We start from the raw sequence: 18,533 nt of genomic DNA, 5'->3' as shown, positions 1-18,533 counted from the left end.
GGAATGACGCCCTTCAGAGTGGATTGGTTAACCTGAACTGATAAGATAAGAGAGGATCCCACACAGCTGCAGGGTCCTGCTTCATGATTCACATTTATTGTTGATAACTTGCTTCACATAGACAGCTTGCCATGGTGCGTTCCAGGATTTCAAAGTAATCCATCTAACTTTTATGGAAGTAAGGGACAGGGAGTTTTATTTAATCTCTTTGGGGCCAATGGCCACAGAATAAAGTTCTCTTCTATTGGCCTTACTCCCTAGCAGGGGTTTAAAGAAATACTGAACTATGAGTGGTTTTGCACTTAGAACATAGAACATAGAACATTACAGCACAGTACAGGCCCTTCAGCCCACGATGTTGTGCTGACATGCTCATATCCATCTAACCCTTCCCTCCCACATAGCCCTCCATTTCTCTATCATTCATGTGTCTATCTAAGAGTTTCTTAGATGTCCCTAATGTATCTGCCCCCACAACCTCTGCCGGCAGTGCGTTCCATGCACCCACCACTCTCTGTTTAAAAAACTTACCTCTGTATACCTTCCTCCAATCACCTTAAAATTATGTCCCCTCGTGTTAGCCATTTTTGCCCTGGGGATAAATCTCTGACTGTCCACTCAATCTATGCCTGTTATCATCTTGTACACCTCTATCAGGTTCCCTCTCATCCTCCTTCTCTCCAAAGAGAAAAGCTCCAGCTCACTCAACCTATCCTCATAAGACACGCTCTCCAACCCAGGCAACATCCTGGTAAATCTCCTCTGTACCCTCTCTAAAGCTTCCACATCCTTCCTGTAATGAGGCAACCAGAAGTGAACACAATACTCCAAGTGTGGTCTAACCAGTGTTCTACAGAGCTGCAACATCACCTCGCAGCTCTTGAACTCAATACCCCGACTAACGAAGGCCAACACTCCATACGCCTTCTTAAATTTAAATGGGAAGAGCAAAATTGAACTGGGGGAAACTCCAAATGACTGGAATGAAATTCAAGTAAAAATATCTGTGACCTGAAATAAATAATAACAATAAATAATAATCTGTATTAGTAGATTTATACAGCATGAAACAGGCCCTTCAGCCCACTGTGTCTATGCTGGCCATTAGGTACCTATTTCTACTAAGCCTATTTTCCACCACTTGCCCTGAAGCCTTCTGTGCCATGGCATTTCATCTGCTCATTTAAATACTGTGGGAGTACCTGCCTCGACCAGTCCCTCAGTAAGTGCACTATAGCTTTCAAATGCTCTGTGAAATTCTTCAAATCTCCCATGCCTTAAAACTATGCTCTCTAGACAGACACCTCTGCTCACTGTCTCTGCTCTTCATAATTTTGTATACCTCAATCTGCACCCCACCACCCACCTTCTCTGCTCCAAGGTAAACCAAGAAGCAAGCTCAGCCTGCCCACTCTCTCCTCAAGGCTGAAAGGCTCCATTTAGGCAAACATCTCAAGGAATCTCCTCTGCACTCTCTCCAGTGTAAATCACATGTTAGTCTTCTACCCTGGCAAGTGAATGTGCCGAGAGGAGCAATAGTGACAGAAGCTGCAAGTCAACACGTTCAAAGAACAGGTTCAAGAACGGCAGGTCCCCTGCCTCAAACATTTCAATCACAGCCTTAGTCCATGCTGTTTTAATCTTTGGCTGGACTTTATCTGTTGAAAATCAAAAAAACTGCAGTTGCTGGAAATTTGAAATAAGGAACACAAAAACACTCAGCAGATCAGGCAGCACCTATAGAGAGAGAAAACAGAACTAATGTTCCATATTTTCTCCTTTTATTTATTTTTGAACTATTTATAGTAGGAATTAGTTAACCTTCGTTTGGGACGTGGACTGGCCTGTAACATTTGCTGTGTGTCACCACTGACAGTGTTAGATTCAAACACCTGGAAATTCAATTCAGCCAGAAAACATAGAAACGCAGAAAAATAGTAGCAGACCATTCATCCCTTGAAGGCTGCTGTTCAATATGATGATAGGATCCCATAAGGTTTCTTTATTAATCACATGTACATTGAAACACACAGTGAAATGCATCTTTTTGCATAGAGTTTTCTGGGGGCAGCCCGCAAGTGTTGCCACGCTTCCAGCGCCAACATAGCATGCCCTTAACTTCCTAACCCGCACATCTTTGGCATGTGGGAGGAAACCGGAGCACCCGGAGGAAACCCACGCAGACACAGGTGTATACGTTCTCCCCGTGACTGTGTGGGTTTCCATAGAACCACAGAACCATAGAACTATACAGCACAATACAGGCCCTCCGGCCCACCATGTTGTGCCGACTATTAAACCACGCCTAAGACTATCTAACCCCTTCCTCCCACATATCCCCCTATTTTAAATTCCTCCATATGCTTATCTAACAATATCTTGAACTTGACCAATGTATCAGCCTCCCACCACCACCCCAGGCAGCGCATTCCATGCACCAACCACTCTTTGGGTGAAAAATCTCCCTCTGATATCTCCCTTGAACTTCCCACCCATTACTTTAAAGCCATGCCCTCTTGTATTGAGCATTGGTGCCCTGGGAAAGAGGTGCTGACTGTCCACTCTATCTATTCCTCTTAATATTTGTATACCTCTATCATGTCTCCCCTCATCCTCCTTCTCTCCAATGAGTAAAGCCCTAGCTCCCTTAGTCTCTTCTCATAATCCATACTCTCTAATCCAGGCAGCATCCTGGTAATCTCCTCTGCACCCTCTCCAACGCTTCCACATCCTCTTACAATGAGGCGACCAGAACTGGACACAGTACTTCCAAGTGTGGTCTAACCAGAGTTTTGTAGAGCTGCATCATTACCTTGCAGCTCTTAAACTCGATCCCACAACTATGAAAGCTAACATCCCATAAGCTTTCTTAACTACCCTATCCACCTGTGAGGAACTTTCAGTGATCTGTGGATATGAACCCACAGATCCCTCTGCTCCTCTACACAGCCCAGAATCCTGCCATTTACCTTGTACTCCGCCTTGGAGTTTGTCCTTCCAAAGTGTACCACCTCACACTTCTCTGGATTGAACTCCATCTGCCACTTCTCAGCCAGCTCTGCATCCTATCAATATCCCTCTGTAAGCTTCGACAGTCCTCGAAGCTATCCACTACACACCGATCTTTGTGTCATCTGCAAACTTGCCAACCCACCCTTCTACCCCCTCATCCAAGTCATTAAGAAATATCACGAAAAGTAGAGGTCCCAGAACCAATCCTTGTGGGACACCACAAGTCACAGCCCTCCAATCTGAATGCACTCCCTCCACCACAACCCTCTGCTTTCTACAGGCAAGCCAATTCTGAATCCACACGGCCAAGCCTCCCTGGATCCCTTGGCCTCTCACCTTCTGAAGAAGCCTACCATGCGGAACCTTGTCAAATGCCTGACTAAATCCAAGTAGACCACATCTACTACACTACCCTCATCAATCTTCCTGGTCACCTCCTCAAAGAACACTATCAGGCTTGTGAGACATGATCTTCCCTTCACAAAGCCATGCTGGCTGTCCCTAATCAGTCCATGATTCTCTAAATGCTCATAGATCCTATCTCTTAGAATCCTTTCCAACAGCTTGCCCACCGCAGATGTAAGACTCACTGGTCTATAATTCCCTGGACTATCTCTACTACCTTGTTTGAATAAGGGGACACATTTGCCACCCTCCAATCCTCCGGTACCATCCCCGTGGACAACGACGACTCAGATCCTAGCCAACGGTTCAGCAATCTCCTCCCTCACCTCGTGGAGAAGCCTGGGGAATATTCTGTCAGGCCCCGGGGACTTATCTGTCCTAATATTTTCTAACAGCTCCAACACATCCTCTCTCTTGATATCTACATGCTCTAGAACATTAATCTTACCAACACTGTCCTCAGCATCATCAAGACCCCTCTCCTTGGTGAATACTGAAGAGAAGTATTCATTGAGAACCTCACCTACTTCCACAGCTTCCAGGCACATCCTCCCACCTTTGTCTCTAATCGGACCTACCTTTACTCTCATCATCCTTCTGCTCTTCAAGTACATGAAAAAACCCCTTGGGAATTTTCCTTAACCCTACTCACCAAGGCCTTTTCATGTCCCCTTCTCGCTCTCCTCAGCCCCTTCTTAAGTTCCCTCCTTGCTACCCTATATTCCTCACAAGCCCTGTCTGATCCTTGCTGCTTACACCTTATGTATGCTGCCCTCTTCTTCCTAACTAGTTGTTCCACCTCTCTTGTCACCCACGGTTCCTTCACCCTGCCATTCCTTCTCTGCCTCACCGGGACAAATTTATCCCTAACATCCTGTTTCCTCCGGGTGCTCCGGTTTCCTCCCACATTCCAAGACGTACAGGTTAGGAAGTTGTGGACGTGCTATGTTGGCGCCGGAAGCGTGGCGACACTTGCGGGCTGCCCCAGAACACTCTATTGCAAAAGATGCATTTCACTGTGTTTCGATGTACATGTGACGAATAAAATGTTATCTTTCTTCTCTCGGAGGGGAATTGTCTGTCCCTGAAGGGTGGTGGGGGTGTGCTATGTGAAGGTGGAGATAGATAAATATTTGAAAGATGGGGAATTGAGGGCAAATGGGGAACTGTTGCAGAAGAGGAGTTGAAGTCAGTGTGATCAGGTTGAATGGTGGAGCAGGTTGGAGGGTCGAGTGGCCAGCTCCTGTTTTCTAATGCCCTTGTGTCCACCCACCGGTCTCCGAGGGCCTCCAGGGAGCCACCGTACGCTCTTCAGTAATAAACAGCATCTCATTCGTCGGTGTGAGCTCGGTCAGTCTGCTCCTGTGTCGTTGTCCGGTTGACCATGTGCTCTGGCAGACCGAGGCTCGCTTGGTACAGTGTATCTGATGGGCCATTCTGGTCCTGAAAGCTCCCACCTAATCCTGAGCAACCCCCACCTCCCCCTTCGCATGATCCTGCAGAGGTGTTGAAGTTACATTACACTTCCTTCCCTGGCCGGCCATCCCAATTTACACGGCCATCCCAACATCCCAACCCAGGACAGACTGCACACACCTCTGCACCAACACACTCAGCCGCCAGCACCGACCCGAGGGGACCGGCGAACCTCTCGCTGTCTCCGGGGACAGGAGGGACCGTCCCGCCACACCGACCCCTCCCCTCCCCTCAGCCCCCATGAACAACAACGGACGCACTTTGTCCACTCTTCATCTTTATTTTTAAAGTGTTTATTTTTTGTTGTTTTTAAAACGTGATCGCCGTAAAGCGACCACAATCGTCTGAAAACAAAAAAAACCATAAAAATAACTGATTAATATTGTCACTTAGAACCATTTTACAAATGCGTTAAACCATAAGAGTAGGCGATGCCGGGCGGGAGGGGGGGGGGGGGAGGTTGGGTCTACAACCCAACACTGAACACCAGGGCGCTCCCGGCGCAAACGCCGCGCCGAGGGATGGTTCGCTGCGTCGGGACCCCTGCGCTGGTGTCGGCCGTTCGAGGAACGCGGTGCCTCGGCCCCTCCGTTACTGCTCCCTCCCGTTCCAACCCGTCTCTGGAAGCTCGGCTCGCTCAAGTGAACAAATGTTTGCGCGTGTGTGTGTGTGTGAGTGAGGTGAGAGAGAGAGATTGAGGGACGAGGGGGTTCACTGGTGAAGATAGAAGATCACTCGGACCCAACGGGCATTGTCTTAAAACAAAAACATCGGTCACAATGCACACAGAAAGCTCTTAGAAAAAGGATCTGCTTTGGAAAGGCCAGTTTAGCGAATCTACTCACTACACAGAGAGAAACCATCATTTCTCGCCTTGAAAAGTGCAGTATATATATATATATATTTATCTTTACACAAAGTTTAACCAGTAATTGTAAGCTGAGGCTTTGTTTGGGGGAAAAAAGCTCAGTTTTAAAAAATAAATAAACCTTCAAAATCAAAGCATTGCCTAACTGAAGGCTTCTCCCCCCCAGTTATAAAGGTTACACCGCTAAAAGCTGGAGCGGTGTCGGACACTGGGGTCGAGTTTAACTTCAGTTAAACCCCCTTCCCCGGACCACACTGGGAGTTCCCACCCTGGCTCACGGTTCAGCTCAGTGGACATCGCTGAGTTTCTTTATTTTCTCTGTAAGCTGCCGGGAGCCTTTCAAAGAGTGGAGGTTTCCCGGGAGAGCTGGGCTGCGGTCAGCACCGATCCGGCGCCGCCTGCTCTGGATTCCAGAGAGAACGGTGCCTGCGACTGAGCGGGGGCTTCACCCAGGGGCAGGGGGCGATGATGCTCAGAGCGCCGAGGGAGAGACGGGGGCTGGTGTCCTTTGCCACTCCGGGAGACTGGCGAAAGGCAACGGGAGACGTAGAGCATTGCAGTCTGAAGGTGCATTCATTTCTGACGGAATCTGAGTCCGGGGTTAAAATGAAGGATCCCCGTTGGATGCGGGGATGCTCCAGCCCCCCCCCCCCCCACCCCGTTCTGCAAATCACTGGCCGTGGAAGAGGGTTTGGGGAGAGAGGGCCGGGAAGGGGTGCAGGCAGCTCCCACACCTCCGCAGCGATGCCCGGCTTGGATCAGATTTAGTGCAAACGTTTCTCTTTAAAATTTCACCCCCACCGAGACCAGTCTGGCTTTCAGATACTAGAGGATGGAATAAGGGGAGGACGGTGGGTGTCAGGGTGCGGCCAACCCACAGGGACCCGCACCGCTCAGTCAGTAAACAATGGTGCTCCGGCTGCATTCGGGCTGGTTACATACAGTCGGAATTTAACGAAACTGGCACTATTGAGGGTGACTGGGGGAAGGAGGGGGGTGGGAAGTGAAACGCTGGCCGGCGCCGGAGGAACTCAGCGGGTCTGTGGCGGGGGAGGGACCCAGCATCAGGGGCACCGCTGCTGTTGCAACGTGTCCTAGTGCAGGGTGTGAAAAATGTCGACAGTTCCTCACCCCTCCCCAAAAATGCTGCTCAATCTCTCCCCCCCCCCCCCACCCCCTAAAATGCTGCTCGACCCGCTGAGTTCCTCAGACGGTCTGTTGCTCCAGATTCCAGCAGGCAGCTGCAGTCCCTTGTGCCTCCTACCTGGGCTCCCACCAGCCTGCCGAGGACCCAGCCCACCTCACCACCCACACCCAGCCCACCTCACCGTCTGCTCTCTGATCCCAGAACCATTTTCACGCGACTCTGAACTGCCTCAAATCCAGGGGGTATTTCGTACCAGCACGTCCTACAGCGCTAGTGATATATATTTTTTTTTACAAAAAATCCAAATTCCAAAAGATCAGAGTTGGGAAGGAAAGGGACTATCGTTTGCTGTTTATTGCGAGACTAATATTGGAAATAAACCTGGCAAAATAACTATGCCTTTAATGGTTCCTCTAATCCATCGGGACTAGACCGAACAGATTCAGACTGTAACAGTATTGAACGGCGCTGCAGGCTTGGTGGCACAGATTCCATTCATTTGGTTAATACTATTGTTTAAACTACATGCTAATCATACAATATCCATAATATGTGCATAGGATATCTGCATAATATATTCAAGTTATACACAGCACCAGAGAGAGAGAGAGAGAGAGAGAGAGAGGGCAAGAATTGGTCAAAGCAGCAATTTAAACGAGGCACATTTACAGAGCCTGGGAGGGGTTAACAAAGCTGAAATCTTAAAAAATAAGCTCATGTCTTTTCTCCCCTTCCGAATTGCACACAATTCCTCTCCCAGCCTGTAGAACTCTCAACAGACCCGACATCAAAACAAAAACCGCCTCAATCGGGCAATTTTCTTTTTAAAAAAACTGGAATAACTATGCATAAATCACATATGAAATACAGGTTGGTGAAAGGGCAGTGCAGTACTTTCAGAGAAAGCAACCCCCAGTTTACGAAGGGAGGGGGTGGGAGTGTTCCTGTCACCAGCCCAGGCAAGAACTCCACTCCCTGCACCGGAGAGGCGAATACCAACAGCAAAACACAGACAGCAATTCATAAACACGGACTTCTGGAAGATTGAAAGGAAACCAAATTGAGGCTGAAAACCACCAGCAGGAGAGCAGAAGGGAATCAAAAAGGAAGGAACCGGGGGAAGAGTGCTGATTGACGAAGGCCACTAATGACCGGATGTATCACCAGCCCCGGGATAAATTTAATCCAACCCATCCATAGGGAAACCGAGGTCAGGAGTAACACTGGACGAGGTGTTTTCCTTTTAAAAGAAAGTCACTATTATCTGATCCAGCCGCTTGGGTAAAAAAAATTACCTACTGCCTCTGAGTTTGGGCCAATGATTTTTGGGTGTGTGTTGGGCATGTTGTAACTTTGCACCGTCCTCCTAGCAGCGGTGCACCGGTTTTGGTGCATCGCAGTGAAACCGGGTACTGGTTTACTCTTACCATCTAGGCAAATAAAAACTCCTTAGGTGGGTCCAACATCCAGTGAGGACAATTTCAGAGACCAATGCGTGCCTGTAAAAGTTGCAGGACCCTGTTACCCATCTTGTGGGATAGCAGGTGTTAAATAGATTTGAAGTGAACCATTCAAAGATATCCCATGAAAGGCCAGGATGCCGGCAACAATGGTGTGAACAAGATATCACACCAATAGCCAAAGTGATTTACGCCACTTGTGATTGGCGAGTTTCATGCATCCAAATTCTGCTTCCAACTATCAAGTAGCAACTTTCTGGGGGCCCAGTCCCATTGTACGCCATACAGAGAATTTTTCAAAGGAAGTATCATACACAGGGGTGTAGTAATAGGCACCACCATAAACCAAAAAGATGGATTCATACCACATTCACTCACCATTTTCAACTTTATTTGGCCAATAATGCAACAAATTGCAATTGGATGCCATTTTGAGGTGTGAGCTCATTTTAAAAGCCAGACTTTGGGGGAAGCTTTAGTCACTGAAACTGCTAATTCTGAGAACCAGGGAAAGCTATACTATAGACGCCAGGCTGCAATTGAGAACTTCAAACCTTCCTACCAGATACCTTGACAGAGGCAAGAACATTTCAAAAGCAACTCTCAATTAACACATGCCCACAATGCAATGGAAATCCATCAGGACTTTCAACCAATGAGAATCCTCAATTCCTTACCCATCCTGTCACTCTGAACAACTGGGATCGGTCAAATTGTGGGCTCCTCTGCTCTCCACAACCAACTGAGCAACTTCTGACAGAGGGAAGAAGTCCGGTTCTCCAACATCATAATCAAAAATGGAACCTGTTATGTGGTGAGCAAAATGCCAATAGATTTTCAATAAAAAAAAATTCCCTCTCTCGCCTTCCTTTTCCCAATCAAATCATCTGTAGTTTGTTTCTCCCATCTTCCCAAGTCCTCAGTTAGGGAACTTTGAGCTCAAGGCTAATTGAGGTGACCAATCAGAATAATTCTGCAGTGTGGAGCCACCTCACCTTAACCAGACTATATTTCAACCACAGACTCTGGGGAAGACTGCACCTTGCTCCCACTGTGCCAGAGTCCCAAAACGTGCAGACTGCTTTCTAAATTTTCGACGGGTTCCAGTCCTCACCACCCCCATCTCTCAGGCAGTGAAAATGAGGCTGGTCTCCACATCAAAGGGAATGGTTCTGCACATTGTTGTGCACCTGCTAAGAGATACCAAAACCGCCACAAATGGCGTTTTATTCCCCCTCTCTGGGTATAAAAAGGACTTAATGTCTTTGGTTATCTTCCCAACTACCTTGTAGCCTGACAGTTTTTTGTTTAAGCTGTACTGCACACTGGATTCACAGTATTAGCTCTGTCACGTAATGCTTTAGCTTTGCTCTATGTTCTAGTATAAATGCAATTTCTTTTCCCAATGGAGCTGGGACTTTACCTACAAATGTGTGTAGCTCAGCATCCCTACAGTGAAGAACGTATTTGCTTGCTTGTACATCTGTGGCAGACACTGGAGGCCATTGCTATTACAAGCATCTGCTTGTTACTCATATTACAAAATAGTGCAATGTTTTAAAAGTGTTCATAAATAACTCTAAACCCCTGTTTTTTTTAAATACAGAATGTTAGAGACACATTGATACGGCACTCAAAAAAACTGCCATCTCTCTCATCTGGGAACTAAACATATAGGCCATTTCTGTTACAAAAATACGCCTACTTCCACATGCAAATTTCTCATTAGACATATTGCAGGTTTTTCCAAACATAAAATTTTGTGCAAATGTTTCTTTAAAGTTAAGGTAATTAAAGACAGCATTTTTACGCACATTGTGTTACTTTTAAAAGAGACCTTAGTTTAAACAGGGTACTGGAACTCCCTTATCTAATGTAGCTCGTAGAACCACCTGAACCTTTTTGCTCGAGTGTTCAATTCAGATGCGATATAACTAAGTATTTTATACAACGGAGGAGTGTTTGGGGAGGGAGGGTGGGGGGGGGGTGGGTGATGGGGGGTGAATGGGAGACAGTGAGCACAGCCGGGCTAACCCTCCTGCTTGCTCACCCACTGCTCTCTGGCTTTTTGTTGAAGTGCACAAAGTTGGTCTCAGAAGGGATGTCCTGTCTTTTTGTCTTTGCTGCTCCGGAGAACTGTCCCCTCAAGGCCATTGTTCTGAGGTTGCTCTGGTCTGCTGCCACCCATCACAGAATGAACACCATGGCTCTGCTGGTGTTGGAAAAACGTCGACCCTGGGTAGTGGCCAATCACCTCGTTGTAGGTGGGCGGTGGTCCTTCCATGCGGCCGTTGCTGCTGTAGCTGGTGGCACTGATGCCCGAGTTACTGCTCGGAGGGCAGGGTCCCGCATTGTAAATCGACGCGTCTATCAGGTCACTGTCGAAGATCGTCCTGTTTGGGGGAGCCCGCACCGACTCCCGGTTCAGTTCCATCTGCTGCTCGGGGTCGCGGAGCTGGAGGGTGCAGGGGCCCTGGTAGGGAGGGGGCTCCTCGCCGTCAGACAGTGAGATGGTGGGAGGGAGGTCGATCTCGTGCTGCAGGTAGGGGTAGGTGGGCTGGAAGCGGCTGAACCGATCGCGGTGTAGGAACGACGGCACCGTCAGTCTGTCCGTCGACCTGGGCGTGTAGATCTGCTGCTGGAAGAGAAGAGAGGCAGTCAGTTGTATCCTTCCCAAGGGGCACCCGGCGTGGAAGGCAGCAGCCTGGGAAAGCTCGGTCAATTTCCCCCAACCGGGGCAGAGGGGAATTGTCTTGATTTACTGCCATGTACTTTCAGTGTGGTCAAACGGCTGTTTTATTTTAATATAAACATTTATTAACTAAGAGCACTACAAAAGGACAACCAGTATCAAAACACTACAACTAATACAGAAAGAGAAGAAAACAAACTACACATCTGCTTAATGCTCATGCAACACAGCAGAGAAAAACACCCGCACACTCAACACTTCAGAGAAGAATCGCATTCTCACCATCCACAACACACACGATCCCCTGGGGGGGCCCACCGAGCGCGGAACTCAACCACGGTGCCCGCGGATACCACGTGCTCCCTCTCCAAGGATGTAAGCCCAGAAGACGGGCGGGCAGGCAGGCGGACCAGCTGGAACCCTCGGCTGCCCGCCGCCGTGACCTGTGGATGGCCAGCTTGGCCAGGCCCGGGAGAAGACCCACCAGGAGATCCCCCCGGCACACCGGGTGACCGTAGATCAGCAGCATCGGGCTGAAGTGCAGCCAGAATTTGAGCAGCAGCCCCTTCAGATACGCGAAGAGGGGCTGTGATCTCTTGCACTCCACGTACACGTGGTACACCATCTCCTCCCGACTGCAGAAGTCACACAGCTGCTAATGTACAGACACCAGCAATGTACAATGTCACAGAGACCCCGTACATGTGAACAGATGTTTCGGAGACCGGCTAGATGGATTTGCTGGCTTCAGGTATCTTCTGCTAGGTGGGAATGGGGCTGGCCTCCCTTCCCCACCCCCCCAATCGAGGGCTGAGCAGAGATGGGAGGGTTCAGCAGACTCACCCACCCACTCGCTGAGTCAGTGAGGCTGGCTGGTGGCCACTCCTCCCGCGCCTGCCTGCTCTCCCCTCACAGCTGTTTCCCGTGACCCTCTCCCACACGCTGGCCGTTGCTCATTTCCGACTTGTGGACAGCCTGGGTCAGGAATAGTCCTGAGGAGCCGAGCCTGTCGTAACCTGGGGAACGCCTGTGGTGACAACCAGTCCAGTGAAGGAGATCCACCTCTGCCCTTCCTCGAGCATGCCCCTGGCACTCCACAGCCTCCAGTCGCCACTGCAGGCAGGACCTTGGGTTCAGCTCTCAACTGAAAGTCTGTGGTGTACGCGGAGGGGGCTGGTGGGTCGACAGCCTCCTGCCCCAGGGGCGAGAGTGTGCAGCAGTAGAGAGTGCTGGCAGGTACCAAGCTGTTCCCATCACTGCCTCGCCCTCCCACATCCGTCCTAATTCAAACATTACAGGTGGTGATTACGGGCTATTTAGTTTATGAAGGATGCTGCCCATATCCAGCCCGCCGCTGCTGTGTGTGTGTGTGTGTGTGTGTGTGTGTGTGTGTGTGAGATGCCCAGTTCCCTTCAGCCCTTTGATACCAGCCATACCATCATCACACGCCCCCCTCCCCTCCCCCCACCACCCCCCGAAATTGCCCCCGTTTGGTCCCAGCCAGTGTCTGGGTGGAGCTATTACAGCGATTCCTGCTTTTGGGTTGATGGGTTCACTGGCCACTGTCTAGTGCCCCTAGTGGGGGTGGGTGGTAGAATGTGGGGGGAGTGGATGAGAATGGGGAAAATATGCTACAGGAAAAAAAAGTGGGGTTCCTTCCTCCACAATGGGCTGAATGGCCTCCGTCTAGCTCATAAGGAAACGTGGTTGGTGGGACACGTTGTTCATGATCCGTGAGCCACCCTGGTCTCAGGCTGTGAGTGTAGCCCCTCCTCACCGTGACACCAATCCTCAGCTGGCTGATTGCTACACCCGTTAACTGAAACCCATTATCCGTTTAATGGAACTCAGTGGGTTGGGCAGCATCTGTGGTGGGAAATGGATGGTTGCCGCTTCGGGTCGAGACCCCACATCTGGACTGAGTGTAGAGCGGAGATAAAGAGGTGGGGGTTGGGGGGGGTGGGTGGGGTGAGGCAGGAGCTGGAAGGTGACAGGTGGAATCAGGTAAGGGAGGGGTGGCGGACAAGTGGAGTTGGGAAAAGTGAAGCGGAAACATCGGCAAGACCAAATGTAGACGAGCGACCGATCTGCAGACCAGCTGTGCTCTGTCCGCAATGGCCGTCCTGACCTTCCGGCTGGATGCTATTTTGACTCCCATTCCCATACCGACCTGGCTCTGCTGCCAGGGTGAAGCCAAACGCAGAAGAGGAACAACACCTCATATTCCTCCTTGAGTAGTCTACAACCCAAGGGCATGAACACCGTGTTCTCCAATTTCAGGTATCCCACACCTTGTCCCTTCCCCACTCACACCAGTGCACCCAGAATCTCTCTCTCTCTGTGGCAATCCTCACCTTTTCCCGTCCTCCCCCACCCAGACACGTTATCCTCCTCCACCTGCAACCACACATACACCTGGGTTTCCTCCCCTCCACCCACTTGCTTCCAACCACCACCCCCACCAGCTTCCCCCCCCCCCCCCCCCCCCCAACTCAGAGACACCAGTCACCTCCCCTCTACACACTCTGTCCTGATTCGGTGTTTCGACCCAAAATATCAACCATCCATGGACACTGCTCGACCCGCTGAGTCCCTCCAGCAGCTTGTCCTTTGCTCCATATTTCAGCATCTGCCACCTGGTCTCTCGGCTGTGTTTAGTGGACTGGGTGCTTGGCCTCTCATCACCTTCTGCTCAACTCAACCATCCCCCTCCCCCCCCCCGTACCAGTGAAGACAATCCAAGCTTGCTCAGTTCTGCCTCACGGCTAAACTGCGGCACGCTATGCAACTCAGTGAGTCTACACCTCCCTACACCCCTGCTGCGCCCTTCCTGTAACGTACACCGTGCTCCAGCTGTGGGCCAACTAACACTGGGCATTTCTCGCATAGCCACGTAGCTGTTATTTTCAGTGGCTCAGCCAATAAAGAGCCCAGTGTGCCCTCTTACCCAACCCGACCAGCCTGCTACCTTCAGGGTTCCTGAACACGTCCCCCCTTCCTCTTCCGTTCCATCACCTCATCTCTCCCTTGCTGAAATCGCCATGCGTTAATCAGCGACAGAAAACACCAATCGAATGCTCGTACAAAAGGTAAACGTGCTGTATCAATGCGTGGGGTGATGGATTCTGGCACCAACGAGAACACTGCCGACATCTGTGGCCCTGCCTCAGAACTCCTGGCAGCCAGTGCTGGGACTGGTCTCAAGCTGTCACCACCCGCTCTGACTGCACCCAAAAGGGGCTGGGGAGAGGGGCAAGCGATCCGTTAACCTGTACCCAAGCCCGATCTTACTATCCAGAACCCAAAACTCAGCACTCTTCCATTAGCTTAGATTCCCTTCTCCTTGATATATGGAGTCGGGGAAAAAGGATAATCAAAATCCTTCAGTGGAGTGTACATTGCAAGTAATCTTTAAATTCATTATTCACAAATTGTTCTCGTGACAGCTCATGGGACTATTACTTCAGTTAGTTTTGCATTTGCCCAGTGTTAATTATTTTAACATACATTCCCGATTTATACAGTGCGATTAACAACCTGAAGAGGAACAAGAACGTTCCCCAGTGTGCAGGCCAATAATACCTCTCTCTTGACTAACATCACTAACAGCAGATTGCCCAGCTGCTAACAAGCTGAAATGCACCACCAGGTGAAACAAGGGTCAGAGCTTCCAGCCTTACCTCAGACAATCCACTTGCTGACACTGTGTTGTCTGTTGGCCACAAGCTCCCTTCCTACACACAAAAAAAGAAAGGCGATCAACTGGAAGTGCGGGGGACTCGGGAACGGTCAGCTCCAGGTAGTGGAAGAGATGGGAGGTGCAGGAACCAGACCACGCTCGAGGTTCCCCACTGCACCTTAAAGTCACCGCCCCTGGCTGCAGTGGGGAGGTTTGAGAGACTGGCTCCCACCAACAAAAACACCCGAGGGACGTCCCACTTGGGAAGGAGGTTTCTGCGTGGCTGTGGTGGGACACACCCATCGGCCTCCACCTCCCAGTCCTGGCTCAGTGGGAACATTTAAAAACCTCAAAGGGCAGAAGAACATGGACAATGACCCCTCTCTGACAGAATACCAGCTACGATCCCGTTTGTTTTTTGATGACAGTGAATGACTGCCCAACACTGGGTGGGGGAAAATGTCCTTGTGACACCCTTCCCCACCTCCATCCCCATTGAGGCCAATATTCACATCAACCAATATTCCTAAAATTGATTACCTAGTTATCACTTGGCTGACTGAATTCTTGCAGTGTGCCTGTCGTGATCAGCAACAGTGATTGTGCTTTGAATGCTTGGAGGTGTCTCTTTGTTCATATGTTTATTAACATGGTGTTGGGAATTGAAACGCCTTCTGTTGGGATACTGGCTTTGTCAAACTACAGCACAGCAGCTTTGACTCTGCCCCAGCCCATTCCAACAGGAGGCAGCTTCCATCTCTCACACGAGCTACTCTGGAGTCTGAGCCACAGCAATGGAATGGGCTGTGTGGTGCAACCAGTCCAGCTTTGGTCAGATTCAGACTCCTTTGTGCTCCCATCTCTCAAACTGTTCTCTCTTTAACCGGGCATTTCCCCCCCACAGATGCTGCCTGACCCGCTGAGTTCCTCCAGCTTTTTGTGTGTTGCTCCAGATTCCAGCATCGATAGTCTTTTGTGCCTCTATTCTTTATTCTTACAGGCAGAGCAAAGCCTCAAAACACCCTGTGCAAAAAAAACCCTCCTGTGCTTGATCCTAATACTTTTTTGTACTTTATCTGTAAAGCACGGTAACAGGCCCTTCCGGCCCAACGAGCCCGTGCCGCCCAATTATACCCACATTAACCTACTAACCCGTACGTCTTTGGAATGTGGGTGGAAACCGGAGCACCTGGAGGAAACCCACGCAGACACGGGGAGGACGTACAAACTCCTTACAGACAGTGGTGGGAATTGAACCCCGGTCGCAGGCGCTGTAATAGTGTTACGCTACCGTGGCTGCCCATTATGTTTAATGTTTAGCCCTTCTCTTTACATTCTGTAGCTGAGCCTGAACCAGCAGGTGTGTGCTGGAAGTCCACTGGTTAACAAACCAAGTCCCATTCATTCCATGATCAAGTGGGGAGGAGGAAGGAACGAAGACCATCCTTTAGAGAACAGGAGACAGGGGCTGGAAGAGTGAGCAAAAGAAAATTGGTTGGGCTGGAGGGTGTATGGTGTTCTGCAATACAATTCGAGCAAACTGTTTTTGAAACAGAATACATTCAAGTAACTTTTTTCTGGAAAGCTGACAATAAGGCCTGAGGGTTAAGGAAAACTGGTACAGAGGCCAGCACAGATCAGCCACTATCAGACTGAATGGCAGGGCAGGCTCGGCTCGAGGGGCCGAGTGGCCTACTCCACCTCCTATCTTGTGGTGTAGCAAATTGGTTTGGCACAAAAATTCAAGGCGGGAGGGGAGAAGGAAGGTACGAATCACCACGTGTATTCTACAGGCTGTGTTTCAGCAAGGAAAGCAAAGCAACAGTGTCTGTTTTACAGAGACATGAACATTCCTCCCTGTACGCTGAAGCATATATCTAACTCAGCTGTTGCACAAAAGCTACTGAGATATTTACAGCCCCTTCTCCAAAGTAGCCTAGGTTCCTCTCGTACAATACATAGAAACAGAATACTGTCTCCCTGGGCAAGGGTCTCCTCCCTCCCCAGGTCTGCATTGCCCAATTCCTTCCCCCATCCCTTCTCCATTTCATCTCAACACATGGATGTCATCACAGAGTGTCAGATACTTGCCAAATGAAGGCAAAATTCATAGACGATGTAAACGGCTGCAACTTTTATACTAAAGAACAAGGAGGCAAAACTAAAAGCGTGGAACATTTCCTCCCCCTGCCCTCCCTCCTCCCATTACAAGCACTTGCAAGTGTTGAGACTTTGAAAAGCTACTCGACTGGATATCAAATTATTCTACAGGGAAGTTACTAAAGTCACATTCCTCTCCAAGAAGATTTTAAATTACTGACAAGTTCTGACCCCTGTAAAACACATCTTGACCTTTTCTTGTCACAATTATTCATAAAAAGGTTAGCTCAGAAGCACCTCACTAATCTGCGAGTGAGAAGTGACTGCCCATGAACTGTGCCTCCAGTAGGTGGTGCTGTTGCTCCAAAAGACGTACAGAGTTTGAACCTTTCCCCCGGCGTAGTGGCCGTAGTGACTGACTAGCGTGAAGGAGAGCGTCTAGAGGTGACTGAACAGTGCAGAGACACGTGGATGTCACCACGTATGACCTTTCTAGTAGCAACACTGATCTAGAACCACGTCCAACCACGTAGACGCCACGGCCAAGAAAGCTCACCAGCACCTCTACTTCCTCAAGAGGCTAAAGAAATTTGGCACGTCCCCTTTGAAACTCACCAATTTTTAATCGATGCACCATAGAAAGCATCCTATCTGGATGTATCATGGCTTGGCACGACAACTGCTCTGCCCAGGACTGCAAGAAACTGCAGAGAGTTGTGGACACAGCCCAGCGCGTCACGGAAACCAGCCTCCCCTCCATGGACTCTGTCTATACCTCTCGCTGCCTTGGTGAAGCAACCAGCATAATCAAAGACCCCACCAACCCGGGTCATTCTCTCTTCTCTCCTCTCCCATTGGGTAGAAGATACAAGAGCCTGAGGGCACGTACCACCAGGCTCAAGGACGGTTTCTATCCCACGGTGATAAGACTATTGAACGGTTCCCTTATACGATGAGATGGACTCTGACCTCACGATCTACATTGTTTGACCTTGCACCTTATTGTCTATCTGCGATGCACTTCCCTGTAGCTGTGAAACTTTACTCTGTATTCTGTTATTGTTTTTACCCTGTACTACCTCAATGCACTGTGTAATGAATTGACCTGTACGATCGGTATGCAAGACGAGTTTTTCACCGTACCTCAGTACAAGTGACAATAATAAACCAACACCAATAGAACCCTGCTCCTCTTCAGCACGTGAAGAGCAGTCATGTTTCTCCTTGCTCCGCATCTGTAATGTCAGAGCTCCCCTTCAACTGACAGGTCAATTAGGTGAGCGCAAGGGCTGCCAGAAAAGTGCTGAGAGCTGCAAATGTGGACAGGGTGGCCTCGGTTCAAAAAAGTGGCCGTGTCCTCAGCAGCCACTGGGGGCAGTTGCATTGTGCCTGGATGGGCTACATCACCTGTACCGCAAGTACACTCCAGAGGGAGTGTGCAGGAGCAGGGGGTGCACGAATGTTCATGCTTGGTCAAAGTCTGCCCATCGATATAACCGCGAGGGCAGTTTCTTTTGCTTTTGCTTCTTTGGTGTGAATTGGCTACTTTGCCAGAGCTGTTTCTCACAGAATGTACATCACACATCTATGTTTGTTCCCGGTTTTAACAGAAGAACTTGTGATGTTTCAGTGACAAGTCTAGCGATGTTGAATTATTCTGCTGAGTTCTAAAAAAAGGCATTGTTGCCAAGAGG

At 49.5% G+C, this 18,533-nt stretch overlaps 1 protein-coding gene across 6 annotated transcripts in view; it reads right to left on the bottom strand.

The window, feature by feature from the left end:
- Positions 1 to 5,163: 5,163 nt before the first annotated feature.
- Positions 5,164 to 18,533, bottom strand: part of LOC127578888 (protein TMEPAI-like) — a 90,450-nt gene continuing 77,080 nt past the window's right edge. For 2 of the 6 annotated variants that reach the window (XM_052031428.1, XM_052031432.1), the window contains 2 exons: positions 14,741 to 14,794; positions 5,164 to 11,006 (listed from right to left, as the gene is read on the bottom strand). In XM_052031428.1, the coding sequence (XP_051887388.1) occupies positions 10,461 to 11,006; positions 14,741 to 14,794 (600 nt within the window). In that variant the 3' untranslated portion in view covers positions 5,164 to 10,460. The remainder of the gene's footprint in view (positions 11,007 to 14,740; positions 14,795 to 18,533) is intronic. The other 4 variants (XM_052031433.1, XM_052031431.1, XM_052031429.1 and 1 more) reach the window with 3 other exon arrangements.

Source organism: Pristis pectinata, chromosome 16, assembly GCF_009764475.1.
Source record: "Pristis pectinata isolate sPriPec2 chromosome 16, sPriPec2.1.pri, whole genome shotgun sequence".
Classification (NCBI taxonomy): Eukaryota; Metazoa; Chordata; class Chondrichthyes; order Rhinopristiformes; family Pristidae; genus Pristis; species Pristis pectinata.
Note: the sequence above shows the minus strand (reverse complement) of the source record. Positions and strands in the feature narration are given on the sequence as shown.